Source organism: Triticum dicoccoides, chromosome 1B, assembly GCF_002162155.2.
Source record: "Triticum dicoccoides isolate Atlit2015 ecotype Zavitan chromosome 1B, WEW_v2.0, whole genome shotgun sequence".
In the NCBI taxonomy this organism is placed as follows: Eukaryota; Viridiplantae; Streptophyta; class Magnoliopsida; order Poales; family Poaceae; genus Triticum; species Triticum dicoccoides.
This window is the reverse complement of record NC_041381.1, coordinates 348,813,122-348,832,443: the sequence shown is the minus strand read 5'-3', so window position 1 is coordinate 348,832,443 and position 19,322 is coordinate 348,813,122. Positions and strand designations below refer to the sequence as shown.

Below are 19,322 nucleotides of genomic sequence, written 5' to 3'. Positions count from 1 at the left end.
ATTGACCCCTACACCCACACGAATTACTTATTGAGTGAACTTGTTGTTTCCGCACACAATTCCCTTTGCTCCACGATATAACAAAACTTGAGGCGAGACTTATTGATATCCATGTGAAGCAACAGTTGATCAATATACCAAGTTATCCTCATTACCGGTTTTGTTCTTTTTCTCGTTTACCTATTCTGGCATCGCGTGATCATAACGCTGCATCTGACTAGATGACGATGGACCTGAAACACCGAGAGGGCCCGGAGAATATCTCTCTATTATCGGAGGAGCAAATCTCAATCTCGAGCTATCAAGCATAGACATACTTTTTTTATGCACTCGAAAATTGTCGTCATGACTACTCGGGTAACATTTGACGAACCCCAAAGTACATCGCCTGACATGAAGGTACTTGATACTCTCATGGTCTAAGTAAGTGAGTATGTGTTTAACGTTAGTATTATTATACTTACAACTATGTGATGATGCGATCTCAAAGTACATCATTATCCAACACCCTTGTTCATCCAACTATGTGTTCTCATTATTGTCGGCACTCTTGTTACTCTAATGCCAATGATTGGGAAAACATGAACATCAACAATACATGTGTGAGTGTTAGAGGTGAGACTGGAGATTTGTTTGGTGTTTATTATTCCACACCTACAAATGGGTTTCCCTTCGAATCTCGTTTATATGCAAACTCGAGAACCTTCATAGTTTTACCATGGAAAAAAAACATTAATCATAAACTTGTAAATAAATAATAATATTTATTATTGCCTCTAGGGCATATTTCCAACGGATGAAAATGGTTCGTGATTCGGACGCAGTTATGAGATAAAACATTTTGAATAAAGAATCTACAAAAACAAACACAAACTTTGGGGTTGTAACAAGTGTCGTACATGCAGCGTGACACTCACTATCAGAGAAGGTGAGAGTGTCCTTTGCAAAGGTATCCATTAATTAGTATTTTCAAGCAAACCCCCCTCTCTCCAATAGTTTTTTCTGACCACTATAACAATTGTGGCCCAGCCCAAGAAGCTCACCTCTCCAGCCTAATTGCACTGATGCACACCTCTCACTGCGTCACATAGGCGCCCGAGACACAGGGGCGCGTCCGATTGGCCCCACCCATTTTAACAACGTTTTTTCCTATTTGTTTTTCTTTTTTCACATTTCCTTTTCACTTTTTTTTTGTTTTTCAAGTTTATTTCCTTATAAAAAAAGTTTCTGTTTTCATATTTTATTCAAAATTTTAAAAACATTCGTATTTTTTAAAATTGTTTCGAATTTCAAAAATATCTCCATTTAAAAAATCTCATAAATCCAAAACTCTTCATGTTTTCAAAAAAATGTTTTACTTAAATTTATTTAGAATTTTAAAAAATGTTCCCACTTTTTCTCGCAAACTCTAAGAATATTCCGGGAATTTTATAAAATGCTGAAGTTTTCAGAAAAATTGCAATTTTTAATTTTGTTTGTGTGTTTTAAGAAACGTCCAGAATTTAATATTTTGTTCGTATTTTCTCAAAAATATTTCTGTATTTTCCAAAATTTGTTCAAAAAATGTTCACATTCTTAAAAAGTTGCACGATTATTTTTGGAAATTTGTACGAATATCTTCAAAATTTCAAAAACATTCATAATATTCGAATATTCAGAAAAATTATAATGTTAAGTATTTTTGAAGAATATATCCGTGTTTCATTAATCTTCAATGTTTTTAAAATTTTGTTCGCAAATACTCCCTCTGATCCATATTATTTGTCGCTCAAACAGATGTACTCCCTCCATTCGGAAATAGATCAAGACGAAGGGTGTATGTAGCATTGAAATACATTTAGGGCGCGTTTGGCAGCCGTAGCAGCTGAGGCTGGCTCAAGAGAGCCTGAGTGAGGAAATGCAGGCTGAAAACTAACATCTGCATATTGTTTGGTTGCCCGCATTTAGTCCTCTCGCATGCGTTTGGTTGCCTGCATTGGCTCGGCTCATGCAACTACACGGTGTTTGGTTGTATACGTGGAATATGATTAAGAGCTAACACTTACACTTATAACACACACACACACTGTGTCTTGCAATTGTAGTGGATGGTGACCGCGGTGCCGCACCCGGCACGACGAGCACAGAGTCTCGGGCGAGCGTCCTTGCTAGCGTCGCCGCCACAGATGAAGTCCGTGCGGAGGAGCGCTGAGGCAGAGGAACAGGAGAGTAGAAATGCATTGCGTGTCAGACCATGGCGACTGCGGTGGACGGTGGTCATGGCTCCATGTCCGACACGACAAGCACGGAGTCGTGCGCGAGCGATCCCATCGGCGTCGCGGCGAAATGCACAGAGAAGGAGAAATGCAGTGCTCGCGCCATGGCAACGTCAGTGCAGTAGGACGAGATAGAGGAGGCCTAGATGAACGACGCCGAAAACGACTCTAGTGTAGTAGGACTTGGGCAAGGAGGTCAAGAGGAACGGCGTCGGCGTCGAAAGGGACGAATAGGAGGACTTTGAGACAGAGGACAGAGGAGAAGAAATACAATGTGCACGTAATTGCGGCGACGGTGCAGTAGGATCGACAAAACAGAAAACTTGCAACACGAATGTCGTGAGGAACTGCGAGATTAAGCTACTGGTCAAAGAAAATTTCGAACGGTCGATCTGCGCGACAAATCTGACAAGATTCGTCAGCATTTACGATCGACGAAACTAGGAACCGATCGTCTAAATGAAACCATAACATTGATTTTGCATCTTTGTCGTGTAGAGCTTGTCTCGAATCGAAGCACCACTGTGTAGATTAGAGAGGGGAAGGAAGAAACGAGATTAGGGAGGAGGTTAGTGGAGGTGGAAGAAGAAGCAGAGCTTGCAACCCTCCAGCCTCCTCTCGTGCAAGGGGCCCACCCATGTGCCTCCACTTGGCCTGGCTCGTGAGAAACTGTCGATCTAAGCGTAACTCGCAGGCCTGACTCGGAGTGCTTTAAAGTTTGTGTCGCACAGGCCGAACAGTATATGCACGCCAACCAAATAGGCTGATTCAATCCCGCGCGGGTCTGGTTGGTCCAAGTGCGGGCAACCAAATGCGCCCTTAGATACCTCTGTTTGAGTGACGAGTAATATGAGGGAGTATTAAAAAATGACCGCATTTAAAAAAAACAGTACGTGGTGCTACAGTAAGCGCGAAAAAAATCGCTACAGTACGTATTGCTAACGTTGTTTTTTCTGACAACTACTCCCTCCGTTCCTAAATACTTGTCTTTCTAGGCATTTCAACAAGTGACTACATACGGAGCAAAATGAGTGAATCTACACTCTAAAATATGTCTACATACATCCGTATGTAGTAGTCATTTGAAATGTCTAGAAAGACAAGTATTTAGGAACGGAGGGAGTAGTAAACATGCACGTGCAACGCACGTCTTATCATGGTTATGTTTTTATCAACCGTCCTAGGAAGAAAATATATCAATAAAATGAACAAAAATGTAAGTGAGGTAATAAAGACATTGAATAATTGTGGGAATAATCACAACTTCATCCAAAAAATTAGATCTCAACTTACAAAAAGTAAATGTGGACCATAAATAACCTTTACTTGCCAAAATAATAAAGAATGTACATAGTATCTTCTAGATACTAAAGTTGTTTCAAGAAATGTACATATGTACATATTATCTTCCATAAACTGAAGTTGTTTCTTTCTTTTAGGACCGACGCTTGACATGTGCAACACTGAACAAAAGAGCCTTGAGGCTTGACATCTTCAAAAATTGTAAAGCTGGAGCAAATTAGAACATATCTTCTCATTATAAATTCATTTTCTAAGACATTTTCATGACCATGCCGTGTTTCACAAAGTTCCCCTGCCGAAAGGTGTGTAAGATGCATTTCAGTTGTCATGCTCTCTGGAAGACACTATTTTTCTCTATGGTGTGTTAGATGGATTGGCAAGCCCCTTTATAGAAATATAAAGGTGAATAAACCTGAATGTGAGAGTGGTGTTACCACACTTAACGAACTTTCAAGCCTCATCAGGAGCATTTGAAGCCAAATTAATGGTCAGGCAATATAAAATCTCCAGAAAATAATACGGTCATATAAAATATTGCAAGGCAGCCTTGTCGCAAAACTCTTATTACAGCTCGAAGAGATAAATGTTGAAGCAACCGTGATAATTTTCTGACTTGGGAGTTTTTCTAGCACCATGAGGGAGCATCAGGAGGGAGTGGCACATTTTTTGATGAATTTGTGACACATTACTGTCACAGGAGAGAAGAGTTATTACATAATGAATGAATGTGACAAATAAGCATTACATATCCTATTGCATTTGACTGGAACTGGGATCGCCAGAAACAAGTGGGGCCTGACCAGAAGCTGCACTTAGATACACATGATGTTAGATAGGAAAACTGTTGTAGAGATGAACCATAGCACAGTCTAACGGAGAAACACATGTTTGTGATAATTGGTCCTGGTTTAGACAGTCTAGAGCTGCAACTCTCGTTTGTTGTCAGGATATATGACACTTCGCGTTGTATTTTGCTTTCTTCTCATCCGACATTGGCGTACCATGATTGAACACTTTTCCTTTTAGGATCGTCCGTTTGATTATGTGGGATATTAGCACTACCATCCATAGTTGTGTTTGTTAGGTCCTTAAATGGGGTACATTCTCTTGATGTAAACAGGAGCACATTCATTTTTCTTCTCTTACTCATCTGCAGATAGAAAAGTACAAATGTCAAACAATATATAAAGGGTTTTTATCATTTATGCCACTAGTTGTGTCCCACTACTCAGTTTTGCCATTATAAGTTACAGCTACTCAAATATGCCATCGATTTGTGAGATGCTTGCTCAAAAATGCCATTAGATATCTCAAAAATGCCATCATTACGTTAGATGTTTGCTCCAAAATGCCATTAGACATTGTTATTTTCACGTCAAACCTGTTGACCATGTTATATGACAAAAATAAGCCTAGACCCACATGTCAGCTCACTCTATCTCACAATGATAAGTGTGGCCCCACTTGTCAGGAGTACCCAAGCGAATAATTTTACAGGAAAATAAGAACGTTGTTGGAAACAAGTGGGCCCCATACTTTATTGTAGTGAGATAGAGGGAGAGCTGGCATGTTGGTTCATAGGTATTTATGTCATTATAACATGGCAAAAGAGATTTGAGACCACAATAATGGTGTCCAGTGGCATTTTTGAGCATGTGTCTAACGAAGCGATGGCATTTTTGAGCAGTTGAAATTCCTAGTGGCAAAACTGAGTAGTGAAACACAACCGGTGACATAAATGATAAAAACCCATATATAAAAGGGTATAGAGAGAGTGGTGAAGATCATTTATGCAGGGCAACATAGTCATGCGAACCAGATCCTGACTATTATGTACAAAGCATCACCAATTAGTTTCTTAAAAATAAAATAAAGATTGAGCATTAACCTCTATATGACTTGGGAGCAATGTACGTGTATATCTCACAGAATTCAAGGTGCATAGTATTCAGAAAAGAGCCCGTGTATGCATGCTATACGTTGAGCCTGCCTGGGTGTCGGCGACCACACTTGCATATAGCCACGACCAGTCCTCGCCTATGATAACGTGTGTGATTCTTTGCCCGGGGCCGATAGGGTTGTAGAACATGAACATGCTGATAACTGGATCACCAAATATAGTGGCAAATACTGTGACTGCCAAACACATCGTGGTTTTCACAATATTGTAGAAAACTGTAGCCACACACTCACGCACTTACAGGTGGGATCCATGACGTCACACCATTGCTTCCTCCTCATCGATGTCATCCTGATCGGTAGGGCCAGCTTCTTTCGCGGGTCGACTTGTCGATGGCGTGTGGACCTGCAACTCGATCGATGCCCGGCGTCGCGTTAGTGAGAGGTGAGAGCGTAACACAAACAAAGCCTAAGTCCTGTCCTCAAACAAGTCAATGAAAAATAATCCAATCCTTGTACTGCACAATCAGGTAAATCCCACATAAAGCATGCACCTTGAGATGTATGACAAATTACTGAATTTTGCATCTATAGGGCATACGTAAGTCAGCCTACCTCGGTAACTTCCTGCACACAAAGTATACTTTGCTGAATTTTGCATTTACCAAATATAATGAGCCTCACTAAATTAAGCAAACACATATCAGTTCAAGAGACAGGCACCCTGCTAACTTACGAAATCAATTTGAATATAGCAAAATTCAGTACAACTCATATATCAAAGCAAGCGTACAACTGATGTGGCCGTTCCCATGTGGGCGCGAGTGCGGCCTCGTTTGCCAGCGGCCGCCCTCGTGCGTTCAAATCCTCGCGGGGGCGGCAACTCCCGTGTGCGGCGTTGAGGCAATGAGTGTGAGTTTTAGTGGCAACAGTAATATGCAGATGTCTAAATAAACGGTGACATAATGGTACCATGAGTCAATTGATTCCAAGACATGTCTTCAACACGGAAGGCTTGCAAGTGCATGCTCTCTAATCTCTACCTCTACACGCAGCCATGCGAGGGCAGAAAAGATGGATTAAGAGGGAGATGGGGTGGTTGGCCGTACCTGCACATCAAGTGAGTGGTGGTGATCGTGGAGCTGAGTCTCCCCTGGTGAACGGCCACTACACGCGTCACATGACGGTGGAGGAGCAGCCGCATGCTCGCCTGGATCCTGATGGTGGTGCTGGTTGAGGCCAACAAGATCTAGCCTGCATAAGAGGAGAACCAAGGCCATCGCGAGGCCTCTTCTTCGCTCGGATCCCATGGGCCGCCGCTTCGGGACGGCCGGGAGACGTCAGATCCATGCTGCCGTGTCGGGGTAGCAGCAGGCGAAGCTTGGGAGGGGTGTCGGCACACCGGTTAAGCACGGAGAGAGACGACGACGGGGAACTCATGGTCGTGCTCGTCCTCCTCTGGACACGGTTCTCGCCATGGAGGAGGCGGCCGGATGGGAGCCAGTCGCCATGGAGGAGGCGGCCGGATGGGGCAGGGACGCCCCGGCGGATTTCCTGAGACCAAGATCTGGGAGGGTTAATTTTGGGTTAGTGCTAATTTCAAGGTGGGATTGGAGGATCAGGCTTGCCTGCTTCCTTTCCATGCTCCCCCCTGATTTTCAGGGGGTGGGGCCGGGTTTTATTTTCTTCCAATTAAATCAAGCCACGTACGTGGAAGCACGGATGAGAGCATGAGAAGGGAGCAGGCAAGTCTCGTTCGGGATTGGGTGCGCAGCTAGCGGTAATTAAGGGTGCGATTACGTGGTTGCCGATTGAACCTTTCTATTTTTTTTCCGCTCGCTCGCATAGTTTTCGTCCGCCACATTAAATTGCTAAACGTACTTTTTGGGATATTTATTTGTTGTTTGACGGTTAGATTGGAATAAGTTAGTCTAATCGTGAGGCTGTGATTACTTGCTGTTGTTGTGTGTACGTTAGACGGGGTGCACTTAGAAAAGATAATATTTGCTTGTTTAATATTTTTTTTTGAGGATGCTTGTTTAATAATAGTAGAGAAACTTGCTAAAGTACGTGTGAAAAAACCGCTTACAGCCCGCGTCATTTGAAGGAAGAAGACTGCTGCTGTCCGCGAATGGGCTGGCCCAGTCGGGTCGCCCTATGTGCGTCCCACTGCTCCAGGACGCATTGAGCGGCACATAGGGACCTCTCTTTCTGCCATGGCAATTTAGTTATAGGTCTTCCTCCCAATTCCCCTTCTCGACTGCCAAAGTGCCGAGCGCCGCCGTCCGCCGGCCCGCCGCGCCGTCCTCTAGCCGACGCCCGCCGGCCTCCACCGGCTGGTTGTTGCAAGAACTGCACGCAGCCCGTTGCTGGCTGCTGGCCCTTCTCGTGCTGCCGGCTATTCTGTGAACTGCTGCCGAAGCCTGAAGGACCGGAGGTCGAAGGAGCAAGCAACTATAGCAAGGTATGCATCCGTCGGTCCAGTATCATACGGCGATTCTGTATACATTCACTGCTAGTCTGCTACTGCTACTCCGCTCCTGTCTAGCACTGAACAAACATGTACAATAAATAAATAAAAATAAAGGAGACACTAATCCCTTAAATTATCTACAGTTTTTGTATTATATGCTTAATTCACAACAATCACTAGAAAATTAATACACCCAATGGTGATTCAGAGAAGATTATCTGCAGTTTTTGCCACTGGATTGCTACTTTGCTAGTTTACTTCACAATGATATGTTTAGTGCAGTCAGCCATGCCTGATTCAGAGAAGTAATGAAGAATTTTATTTTATTTCTTGTTTCACGTAAAATTAGCAATGATGGTATAATTGCCAATTTCAAGAAGAGCATATCTGTAGTTATTGGTTATATTTAGTCGTCTTTTGGTCATTCCGGTGTATTCTAGTAATGTGGAGCACTAGATACTGGTACTTGTCCAACAATACCCATGTATTAATGTAACCATGTATATTTTGTTTCAGTTTATGTTGTGAATTTCCATGCATATTTTGCCTTCAGTTTGAAATCGGCTCCCTCTTGGTTGCTGTCACGCTCCGCCACTGCTACCCTGTCCAAATCCATCGCCAAGCCACCGGTGTCTCCGATGGAGTCATTTCCGCCGCATCCACTTCCTCCACTGCCCGGGAATCTCTCCTCTGCTCCGCCGCCACCGCTTCTACATCAGCAGGCTGGGTCTGCTCCGGCGCCAGCAACGCTCCTGGTGCGGCACCTCCCAGAGGCAATCACACAGGAGATGCTCTTTGGACTCTTCTCCCACTATGGCGCCACATCCGTCCGCCTCTGCGGTGGAAAGTACTTTCCTCCTCCCTGTCACCTGTCCACTTCTGCTTTCTTTGGTGTTTTACATGTTAACTGTGTTTGATAACTTGTGATTTAGCTAGCAGAGTTCCTTATGTACATATTTCAAAAGAAGTTCTTTAGGTCTACTGAGATTTGTCTGCCCGCCTAGGTAATACATATGGTATATTTTTTACTGAAACTATTTTCACCGTTACAGGCTGAGGAACTGTGCATTTGTGGATTTTAGGGACGAGATGGCGGCCAATCAGGCGCAGTCTGTGTTGAACAGGTTCCTTCCCTCAAGTACATACTCTGCTTGATTAGTTGTACATTCTCTTTGTTCGAACTGCCTGTGAAATATGAATTGTTTTCGTGATCTTAATTTTGTGAATTTCTGTCCTTCGTTATTGTTTTTTTTTTTTGGCTAAGGGCTGGTTTTGGCAGGTTCAAGATCCTTGGGAAAGTACTGATAGTCGAGAGAGCAAACAAGCCAAATGCCAAGAATGCGAACGAGAAGCATCAGGAGGAATTAGCTCACAGGATGCCTCAAGTGCCAAGTATGAATTCCCAGAATCAAGAGAATCCTACATCAACTGCCGAACCGATCGCTTCTAGGCTTGGTGTGGACTATTCATTTCCTCCTCATCTTGAGTATGTTATCTCCATCGTTGTTGTTTCATTCATTATCTTCCAACATCTTCCTTTTCTTATGAGTTATGACCACTTAAGCCATTGCATGTAGGTAATTGATATGTTATGTGTTATTAGAAATGAAGCTGTTGTCTGCAAAATACCATTTAGTAACTGAAGATGCGAGCTGCTATGTGCAACTTCACCTTTGTATTTGTAGTACTCTTCTGCTCTAAAATATAAGGCACCCACACATTCATACATTCAGTTTGACCAAGAGCTAGACCAATAATATTTTAGTTCTGTGACACAAAATTAATATCGTTGAATTCCTATATGATATCTCTTTCATGTCACATAACTGACATTTTATTGGTCTAACTATTGGTCAAATTTTACTTTTGAAATGTGTGGGCGCCTTATATAAAAGTGCCTGGTAGTAAGGGTATTTTATAAGAAGTCTCCCAGATGGGGAGACTTCAAACTTAAAGTATTAGTCTCCGTGCTCTTCGAATGGATCTCTTAATTGTTGAGAGAGTTGCCCAAACACGGTATATAAGGCATACCCAGTAAAGCTTACAAGTAAACAAGATATGGAGATGGCGACCAAAGTTGCTGTTTCCATTTTTATAGCTCGACAAGGGTAAGATGACTTGGTCTATTCTATTTTGAGGGAATCCTGGTCTATTCTATTTTGAGGGAATCCTGGTCTATTCTATTACCAGCAGGGATTACATAAGTACATTGTCTTGTTAAAAAAAGTAGTAGTTTTTATCTCTAATTTAAAAGTAGCCTTATTTTTCCCGTTTCAACAAAATGCTTGTATGTATGAGAAGTGAGTAGCTCAATTTACCACTACTGGATTTATGACCCTTCTACAGGCCTGTTAGTTATCAATGCAAGCGTTTATGGCCAATTTGCTTATATTATCCAATCAGAAGTAGCAAAATCAATCTAGCAAACCACTTCTGAATTATGAAGTTCTATATCCTGACTAAGATGCAATTCTGACTTCTGAGACTCCATACTCCATACTTCTGCGATGTTTCATAGTTTTCCCACGAGGCCAACCAATTCTTATCTGCAGAAGCTCTTTCTTTTATCCATGTTGGCAGTCCTAATCCACCATCTTACTTGAGAAGTGTGATTAACCATAGTGCTCTTTATTTATTTTTAGGTATGCATACCCACCACCTGATGGAAACATATTGACAAATATTGTCAACTCTCTCATTGCCGTTCCCCGATTTTACACCCAGGTCCATTAGAATTTCAACCTCGTGAACTACTGTGACAGTTCGCAAGCTATTATTTTGTGCATTCACATGAGCAAATGTATTTAGATTGATGTATTTATGTAACAGGTGTTGCATTTGATGAACAAGATGAACCTTCCAGCTCCATTTCGGACGGCATTGCCTACTCCACCTCTACCATCACAAGTGCCTGCTCCTCCTCCCCCTCCACCACCACAGCCTTCTATGACAGAGAAACTTCATTTGGCTGATCTGTCTAGTGATGAGTCTGAGATGGAGTCTTCTGATGTTCGTACCACTTCCTGTGTTTCTATCTTTTAGTTTGTAGTATCTTTGCCAAAAGTTTATGTGCATTTTATGTATAGGAAGATGTTGATACAAGGAAAGTCAAGCGTGCAAAGCATGAAGCTATTGTTGGTCCTGCAGTTGATAGAAGTGTCGCCCATGAATCGGTCGGGGTGAAACCAGCTGCACTAGTTCCCAATGAGCTTCAAGTAATAAAAAAGAAAAACCCAGTACTGCAGGTGAAACATTCTTTCTCAGAACTCAAAAGTTGAATTACTTATTCATTCTCTAATGCAATGGTTATGTGCAGATAAAAATTGTCCCTAAGGCTGCTTATAAGGAACTTGCTGATCGGAGTACTATCGACAAGGAATTGGCCTCTAGAGATGAAAAAATTGAAGAAAAACATTTTGCCACGCCTCAGGAAATAGAGAAAGAGAAATTGCCAACAGAGGAGATTTTGTCCCTTCCCATGTTCAAGGTAGACGAATTCAGTATTTTATGCCGTTTGCACAAACATCATCCTATGTGTTTCAACTCTAGCCTACCCCAACTTGTTTGTGACTGAAAGGCTTTGTTGTTGTTGTTGCACAAACATCGTGAGTACTGGTCAGCCTGAACATCTCGATGATGTACAGTTTTAGTGATATTACCTTTTAACTTCAAGATGATTATTACCAATACACAGTGTATGTATCAGCATCTGTTCACTTAATTTCGTTCTTTTTATCTTGATGATGAGATGCTAATAATCGGAAGCATGGTTCCTATTAGCAGATTTTAAATGTAGTTTCATAAGTTGGTGCTGCTAGTTGTTATGTGGTTGGGTCTATTATGTCACTATCACACAATGATCAGCTGATGCATTGCTTGTATTTGTTTTTTTCTTGCTATTCATCAAAATGGACATCATTATCCGCCCGTATTTTTTACAAAAAACTGGGAAAATGCTGATTTTTGCAACTCAAGACTTACAAAATGTCCCCTCTGTTTATTGAAATAACATATAATTTAATTACGTTTTGATGCCTCGCTGACACACGCTTGTGTCTGTTTTGCAGAATTACACTCCAGGGAATCCTGCCAGTGTATTATATATTAAGAACTTGGCAAAAGATGTTGTTCATGATGACTTCTACTATGTCTTTGGTATGACTGAGGGAGACTGAATACTGTGTTTCTTGAAATGTTGATTCTGCACATCTTTAGTGCTTTCTCATTTCCTCACCTTGTTTCAAACTGCTCTTAACAGGATCTGTGTTTGAAAGCATGGATGCTGCAAGATCTGGTTTAAGTATCAAGTTAATGCAGGTTAGATGTGTACATATATTTTGCTTGTGCCATGATTATAAAACAGGGAAACCTTTTCATAAATTAATAACCAAATGATGTTCCTTGCTCTGCGTCTGTGGTTCATGGTGAAAATTACCGAGAAAGCTGATGTTTGTGTTGGACCACATAAAACAATCTCCCAACATTTTGTTTCATTTTGCTAGCGCATTGTTCTGTTTCTGAAATGTTCTGATCTTGCTCCAGGAAGGACGAATGCGGGGCCAAGCTTTTGTGACGTTTCCATCTGTTGAACTTGCGCAGCGTGCACTGGTTAGTGACTGCCGGTTTTACCCATCAGTTTGTAATATTACACAATATAAAGCTAATCCACCAAAATACGGTAGAAACCCCATCTGGGTACTTAAATCAAAAGCTGCTCACTGTACCCTGCACTAACAAACTTTGTCTGAAGTAGCAAAGTTATAAGACCAGAAAGGGAAAACGTTGAATGCCATTTGTTGTCAGGAAATAAGTTCCAATTGGAGTTTCTTTTAATTCCTTATTATTCAGTCCTTGAGCACCAGAAGTGCTAAAGAATGGTGTGGTTACTGATTTTTTGCAGAATTTAGCGCATGGTTATGCGTTCAAGGGCAAGCCGATGATCATTCAGTTTGGTAGAAGCCCTGCTGCTACCAAAACGTCTTCCTAGGAGGTTGCATTCTTTCCGACTCTGATGTGCTGTGAAGCTGTTAAGAGTTGGCAACCAAGATTCTCATTTTTACCTGTGCATGTCGTGTGGAAGAAACAGCTGTATCAACTATCTTGTGCTTCTCTTCTCCAGATTCTGAATTCGGAGTAGAGAAAAATTCACTGTAGGTCACAAAACTTGAGCCGGATGACACTTCGGTACCACTACTTCAAAATACCTGAACTACGGTCCATGTACTTGCGCACAGGGTTCACTCTGGTCCGTCTATGTATTCGCTGACTTGGCCGAGTCAGCGGCCGCCAGCTAGGCTTTGACCGCCACGTAGTCGATCCTAGGGTGAATACTACTTGATCCGGGGTTATTTTTGCAAAAACGCCATGTCGGCCAGGGACCTGGTGGAGACGGCCTGGGGCATCGCCGGCAGCGGCGTGCCGTTCCTCTGGGTGGTCCGGCCGGGCCTGGTACGGACCTGGAACAAACAAGAGAATTATGTACCGTACTGTACTTTCGTATAGGCTAATTGTAATAGGCGCCAGACGGGGAGCGCGCGCATCGATCACGTCCGCACCGGCATGTGGACGCGGCGGTTGTGGTAGCGCGCGACGCCGCTGCTTTCCAGCCCCATCACCGTCTTGTTAGCCGGGACCGCCGGCGGACGGGCCACACGGACCGGGGTCGGCCCGACGCTGACGGCCTTCTCGCACCGGCAGCTGTCCAAGAACCCGCCGCCTTTCTTGCGGCCGGCGCTTCGGGACAGGGCGGCGGTGAAGCCGTCGTGGCCGGCGGCGGACCCCGGCGGGACGAACCGGAACTCTTCGACGCCGCACGCGGATGCCGCGCTCGAGAAGTTGGCCACGCTGTCGGCGTCGTAGGCGACGCCCTCGGCCGTGGCCACGCTCCACACCACGCTCGCCTCGCTTGGCGCGTACATGCACTCGCTCAGCGCTGGCTCCGCGGCGGCGGCGGCGTACGCCAAGTCGTCGTCCCCCGAGTTGCGCCGGCTACTGCGACCACGGTACGTGGTCGGGTACGACGATGACGCCGCAAAGCTCTCCAGGTCGAACAGGTCCGAGCTCGCGTCGCTCATCGCGTCGTCGTCCGTCGCCGCCACGACCGCCGGCGCACGCAGAAAGCCGGCCGCGGCAAGGGGCGGCGGAGGGTCCATGAGCACCACCGAGTCCTCGTCGATGGGACGGAACACCTCCAGCGACTCGCGCGGCGGCTCGTCGACGACGCTGCTGCTGATGGCCTTCGACGGGCTGATCACCGGGAAGGTGAATCCGCCAGAGCTCACGACGCGGCGGCCAACGTCGGGCGGGAAAGCGGGAAACGAAGCGTTTACGCCGTTATTTTGCGCCGGGGCGAGGATGTTGTTGTTGGCGCGAAGCGGGAACGCGCAGCTCCCCGTCGTAAAAATCTTCATCACGCCGGGCTCGTCGTTTGGAGACGGAGGAGGCAGCCCGTTGGCCTTAAAGAACTCCTCCCTGGCGTCGAACCTCGCGTGGATCCTCGGGGTCGTCGGCTCGGAGGCGACGTCGACGGTGACCGCCTTCCTACCGGCGCAGGGGCAGTCCCGGCTGAAGATCCCCCAGCGTTGCCCGAAGGCGCCGGCGACAGGCTTCTTGCCGCCGCGGTGATGCTGATCGTCCATCGTATCTAGGACGACGACGCCGGTGACGCCACTGCCATAGCCCTTGTCGTGCTGCCTAGCCGCGGACGGCGACTGGTTGCTGGCGAGCAGCCCGGAGCGGCTGTTCCAGCTGGCCTCCGACGACGCCGCGGTGCGGCCGCGTCCACGGCAGCGACGGGCAGCTGGCGGCGGGAGCCCCGGGGATGCGGTCTTGAGGAGGGGGTCCGGGCTCACCAGCCCCGTGCCCAAGCACTCCATCGGCTCCTCCACCGCGAGCTGCAGGTCTCGCCGGTGCGCCTGAGCGGGGGGAGCCGGTACGCGTCGAGGGACGGTGCCGACGCGAGTGCCGAGTTCGTGCACTACACCGTGCACATCCCGCCCACGCCGGACAGGACCACGGCGTCCGCGTCCATGGACGCGCCCGCAGCTGAGGAGGAGGGGGAGGTGCTGCCGGAGAGGAGCTACGTCTCCGGCACCATCTTCACCGGCGGCCTCAACTGCGCGACGCGCGCCCACGTGCTCAGCAACTCTGCCAACGGCGCTTGGCCGGCCGCCTCCGTCAACATATCCTGCAAGATGTGCGGCTGCGACATGCCGGCGTTGGCGGCCACCCGCCCTGTGACTGCATCTTCATGATCTGCGAGGAGTGCTACATGGACTGCGTCGCCGCCTTCGGCAACTGCCCAGGCTGCAAGGAGGCCTACTCCGCCGGCAGCGACACTGACGACTCCGTCGACGAGGACGACGACGACGCCATCTCCTCGTCGGAGGAGAGGGACCAGATGCCCATGACATCCATGTCCAAGCGCTTCTCCATGGTGCACTCCATCAAGATGCCCATGCCTAGCAGCAACGGCAAGCCGGCCGACTTCGACCACGCCCGGTGGCTCTTCGAGACCAAGGGCACCTACAGCTACGGCAACGCTCTATGGTTCGAGAACGAGCACGGCGGCGGCGGCAACATCGCTGGGGCCACCTCCGGATTCGTCGGTATCGAGGAGCCGCCCAACTTCGGTGCCCGCTGCTGCCGGCCCCTGACGAGGAAGACCAGCGTCTCTCAGGCCATCCTCAGCCCATACAGGTACCAATTCCTCGTGTAAAAACAAGCGACATGGATGTCTGACGGCTCCTAGTGGGACGGCACTTGACTCGCCGGGGCGACGGATCACGCGCGCGGCAACCACGCTGGCATCATTCAGGTGATTGATCGAATCCATAGATGTTGTTGCAGCTGACATACTAAATCCTTTCGAAATGCTTGTTCAATCGATTCGAAATGCTCGTGTATCTTCTCCAAATGATTGATGAACGCGCAGGCAATGCATGCACCACCGACGTCGGAGCCAGTGCTTGGCGGTGAGCCGGCGGAGTCCGGCGTGCTGATCGACACGACGGGCGTGGACATCCGGCTGTCGATGTTGGTGTACGTTTCGCGCGAGAAGAGGCCCAGGTACGACCACAACAAGAAGGCGGGCACTATGAACGCGCTGGTCAGGATGAGTGCCATCATGCCGAACGGGCCTTTCATCCTCAACCTGGACTGCGACCACTACGTGCACAACTCGGCGGCGCTCCGCGAAGGGATGTGCTACATGCTCGACCGCCGCGGCGACCGCATCTGCTACGTGAAGTTCCCGCAGCGGTTCCAGGGCATCGACCCCAACGATCGGTACGCCAACCACAACCTCGTCTTCTTCGATGTCGCCATGCGCGCCATGGACGGGCTGCAGGGCCCCATGTACGTCGGCACAGGCTGCATATTCCGCCGCACTGCTCTGTATGGGTTCAGCCCGCCGCGCGCCACCAAGCACCACGGCTGGCTTGGCAGGAAGAAGATCAAGCTGTTCCTGAGGAAGCCCACCATGGGGAAGAAGACGGACAGGGAGCTGGTCATGGCGTTTTTGCAAAAATAACCCTGGATCGAGTAGTATTCACCCTAGGATCGACTACGTGGCGGTCAAAGCCTAGCTGGTGGCCGCTGACTCGGCCAAATCAGCGAATACGTAGACGAAATCGTACATACGGACCAAAGTGAACCCTGTGCGCAAGTACATGGACCGTAGTTCGGGTATTTTGAAGTAGTGGTACCAAAGTGTCATCCAGCTCAAGTTTTGTGACCTACAGTGAATTTTTCTCTTCGGAGTAATGTACTTCCTCCGTCTGGAATTACTTATAGGGCACCAGAGTAGTAGTAGCTGTGGTTGCAAAGTCTGCATGTTGTGCTGACCGCCTTGCGCCCACGTCCATTTGAGGTGGAGGGTGAGTTTTTAGGGGCAGCCGTGCGTGCCACGGCTCGGAGCGCACTTCAACTTCTCTGAATCGAACAAGCTTTTGTGTTGATCTCGTCGGAGCTAAATCTGCTCACCATTCAGCTAACCTAGCACTTGTCCAGCTTCTTTTCCACTCCGTTGCCTTGTGCAGTGTTCACAACCCTTCACGGCACCTCGTGAGTTCGGTGGTGGTCCTTGTCATTGTACTTTTTTTATGTACAAGTACTTGGTTTGTGTTTTTTGTTGGTGGATTTGCCATGGCCACCGCCATTGTGTGGTTTTCTTGCATCGAGGCCTCTCACAAATTGCTCTACAAATCCTCTCCCTATACATGATGACACTTCTCCACTCGGATGCAAAGGATCAAATATCGATCAATGTGTACCAAATGAGTAATATGATGTTGAATTGTTGATAAATGTTCCCACACCTATGAACCTGCAAAAGGCTAATATGTTGAGCTTGGAGGCTTAGTGGACCAAAACCAAGCAATAAGTGGATCAAGATATTAAAATAATTAGGCCAGATCCGAATGAACTCAAAGCAATGCAAAATGACCTCAAATGTAAGAGAGGAAACAAAAGAGACTCGCACTCAAAGATAATGGGGTTAACCAAAGGAATGATCATACAAGATTTACCTATCGAATACTAAGATCATGTGGCACAAACTCAAGGAGATACGCTAGCTTGATTGCATGTAGAGGGTAACAACTTCGTAAACTTGGAGTGATAAACTTGACGTTTCACTATATGATGTATTATCGGCACTTGTATCTCCTTCTGCTTATCAGCTTTCTTTCTTTCTTTTTGAACTTTTCTTGCTTCCCATTTTCTTTACAGATTTGCTATTTCACATCTAGATGTGAAATAGCTATCTCGCATCTAAGTTCAGGACCATTCGATCAAAAGGCTTTAAGATTCACATTTTTGTGCGCACAGGCTCGTGTGGAGTTGTTGCTACGCTGTTTCCAGCTCGCTCAGTTCCTCCGTTGTTTGTTTGGTGTTGTCGTTTCGGTTATGTTTATTTTTGGACTACAGTTTTCTACGCATGTTGGGCTGCGGTGCTCGGTTTTTCTTTTATTTCTTTTGGAAAGTGTTTTGGAAGCAGATGCCAAGAGGTTTGATATTTGAGCAGACCAATGATACACTAAATATATCATTTTCTAATCACCATAGCCTCATCCATTTTTCTTTTCTTTTTTCAATTTTTATTCCACTACACACAAGAGATCGGACCTTTTCTCGTCCTAGTTGCAAGTCCACCCTATACCGCAACTGGGTCTGACCATTTTTGTTTCAGTTGCAAGTTTACGCTTGATGTGCAACTAGTACCTGACTTGGCCAGACCTTTTTTCTCCCGATTGCAAGTTCATCCTAGACTCACAACTAGGTCTGACTTTTTTCAAAAAAAAAAGGTCTGACTTTTTTTATTCCAGTTGCAAGTTCACGCTCGACATGCAACTAGGACCCATTTTTTTGTCCCAGTTACAAGTACACCCTCGACTCGCAACTGGGGCCGGACATTTTTTGTCCCGGTTGCAAGTCCACCCTAGACCCGTAACTGGGTCTGATCTTTTTTGTTCCTGTTGCAAGTTCAAGCTGGACATGCAACTAGGAACCGATTTTTTTGTCCCAGTTGCAAGTCCACCCTCGACTCACAACTTTGGTTGGACATTTTTTCGTCCCAGTTGCAAATCCACCCTAGACTCGTAACTGGGTCTGATTTATTTTGTTTGAGTTGCAAGTTAATGCTTGACAAGCAATTAGGACCCTAACTATTTTTTGTCCCAGTTACAAGTCCACCCTTGACTCGCAATTGAACCCAATCTTTTTTTATCCCAGTTGCAAGTCCACCTTCAACTCGCAACTCAGACTCGATCATTTTTTGTTTCAGTTGCAAGTCCACCTTAGACTCGCAACTGGGTCTGACTTTGACTAATCAACCTTACTTCCTCTGGTCTGTACTGTACTCTAAAATGACCATGTAAACACAATGCTTTGCCATCTACTTGCTAGACATAATTAATTGCTTGACTAATCATTCCATGCCACCACCAGACTCTAGCCAGGGACGATCGGTCATCATTTCTCTAGTGTCGTTTTTGTTGGGGAACGTTGCAGAAAATTAAAATTTTTCCTACGGTTTCACCAAGATCCATCTATGAGTTCATCTAAGCAACGAGTCAAGGGAGAGAGTTTGCATCTACATACCACTTGTAGATCGCGTGCGGAAGCTTGCAAGGTGATGATGTAGTCGTACTCGACGTGATTCGAATCACCGATGACCAAGTGCTGAACGGACAGCACCTCCGCGTTCAACACACGTACGGGACGGGAGACGTCTCCTCCTTCTTGATCCAGCAAGGGGGAAGGAGAGGTTGAGGAAGACAGCTCCACCGGCAGCACGACGGCGTGGTGATGGTGGAGAGGCAGTACTCCGACAGGGCTTCGCCAAGCACACAACGGAGGAGGAGAGGTGTTGGGGAGGGGAGGGCTGCGCCTTG

General features: G+C 46.3%; 2 protein-coding genes, 1 long non-coding RNA gene and 1 pseudogene across 8 annotated transcripts; 2 read left to right on the top strand and 2 right to left on the bottom strand.

Moving 5' to 3' along the window:
* Positions 1-4,143: 4,143 nt before the first annotated feature.
* On the bottom strand, positions 4,144-7,176 carry LOC119334588. Of its 3 annotated transcripts, none has more exons than XR_005161459.1 (3): positions 6,566-7,176; positions 5,446-5,862; positions 4,144-4,707 (listed from the first exon to the last, which is right to left on the bottom strand). It is a non-coding gene; the product is annotated as an uncharacterized LOC119334588 (long non-coding RNA). The 3 variants fall into 3 exon arrangements; XR_005161455.1 differs by having other exon boundaries at positions 4,144-5,660; positions 5,759-5,862; positions 6,566-7,148; XR_005161450.1 differs by having other exon boundaries at positions 4,144-5,862; positions 6,566-7,164.
* A 415-nt stretch (positions 7,177-7,591) lies between these two features.
* LOC119334567 (U11/U12 small nuclear ribonucleoprotein 65 kDa protein-like) lies at positions 7,592-13,169 on the top strand. 4 transcript variants are annotated; one of them, XM_037607111.1, is made up of 12 exons: positions 7,592-7,920; positions 8,483-8,776; positions 8,982-9,053; positions 9,209-9,415; positions 10,572-10,653; positions 10,759-10,938; positions 11,016-11,174; positions 11,246-11,416; positions 11,997-12,084; positions 12,188-12,246; positions 12,472-12,537; positions 12,830-13,169. In XM_037607111.1, exons 2-12 carry the CDS (start codon positions 8,568-8,570, stop codon positions 12,914-12,916), a joined length of 1,380 nt encoding a protein of 459 aa, XP_037463008.1. In that variant the 5' UTR covers positions 7,592-7,920; positions 8,483-8,567; the 3' UTR covers positions 12,917-13,169. The 4 variants fall into 4 exon arrangements, with proteins under 4 accessions (XP_037463008.1, XP_037463013.1, XP_037463015.1 ...); XM_037607116.1 differs by having other exon boundaries at positions 8,446-8,776; XM_037607118.1 differs by lacking the exon at positions 8,483-8,776 and having other exon boundaries at positions 7,593-7,920.
* A 303-nt stretch (positions 13,170-13,472) lies between these two features.
* Positions 13,473-14,786, bottom strand: LOC119350371 (protein PHYTOCHROME KINASE SUBSTRATE 4-like; the record flags this gene model as incomplete). The annotated part of the gene is made up of 1 exon (XM_037618237.1): positions 13,473-14,786. A coding segment is annotated over one exon (1,314 nt), but the record flags the coding sequence as incomplete, so codon positions are not given.
* A 3-nt stretch (positions 14,787-14,789) lies between these two features.
* LOC119350370 lies at positions 14,790-16,644 on the top strand (annotated as a pseudogene).
* The last annotated feature ends 2,678 nt before the right edge of the window (positions 16,645-19,322 follow it).

What these genes read in the sequence shown, in the direction of transcription:
- LOC119334567 (XM_037607111.1), top strand. Translation starts at nt 8,568, where the DNA reads ATGGAGTCATTTCCGCCGCATCCACTTCCTCCACTGCCCGGGAATCTC. An exon ending in AGAAAAACCCAGTACTGCAG is followed by an intron (nt 11,175 to 11,245) that starts GTGAAACATTCT and finishes GGTTATGTGCAG; the next exon opens with ATAAAAATTGTCCCTAAGGC. An exon ending in AACTTGCGCAGCGTGCACTG is followed by an intron (nt 12,538 to 12,829) that starts GTTAGTGACTGC and finishes GATTTTTTGCAG; the next exon opens with AATTTAGCGCATGGTTATGC.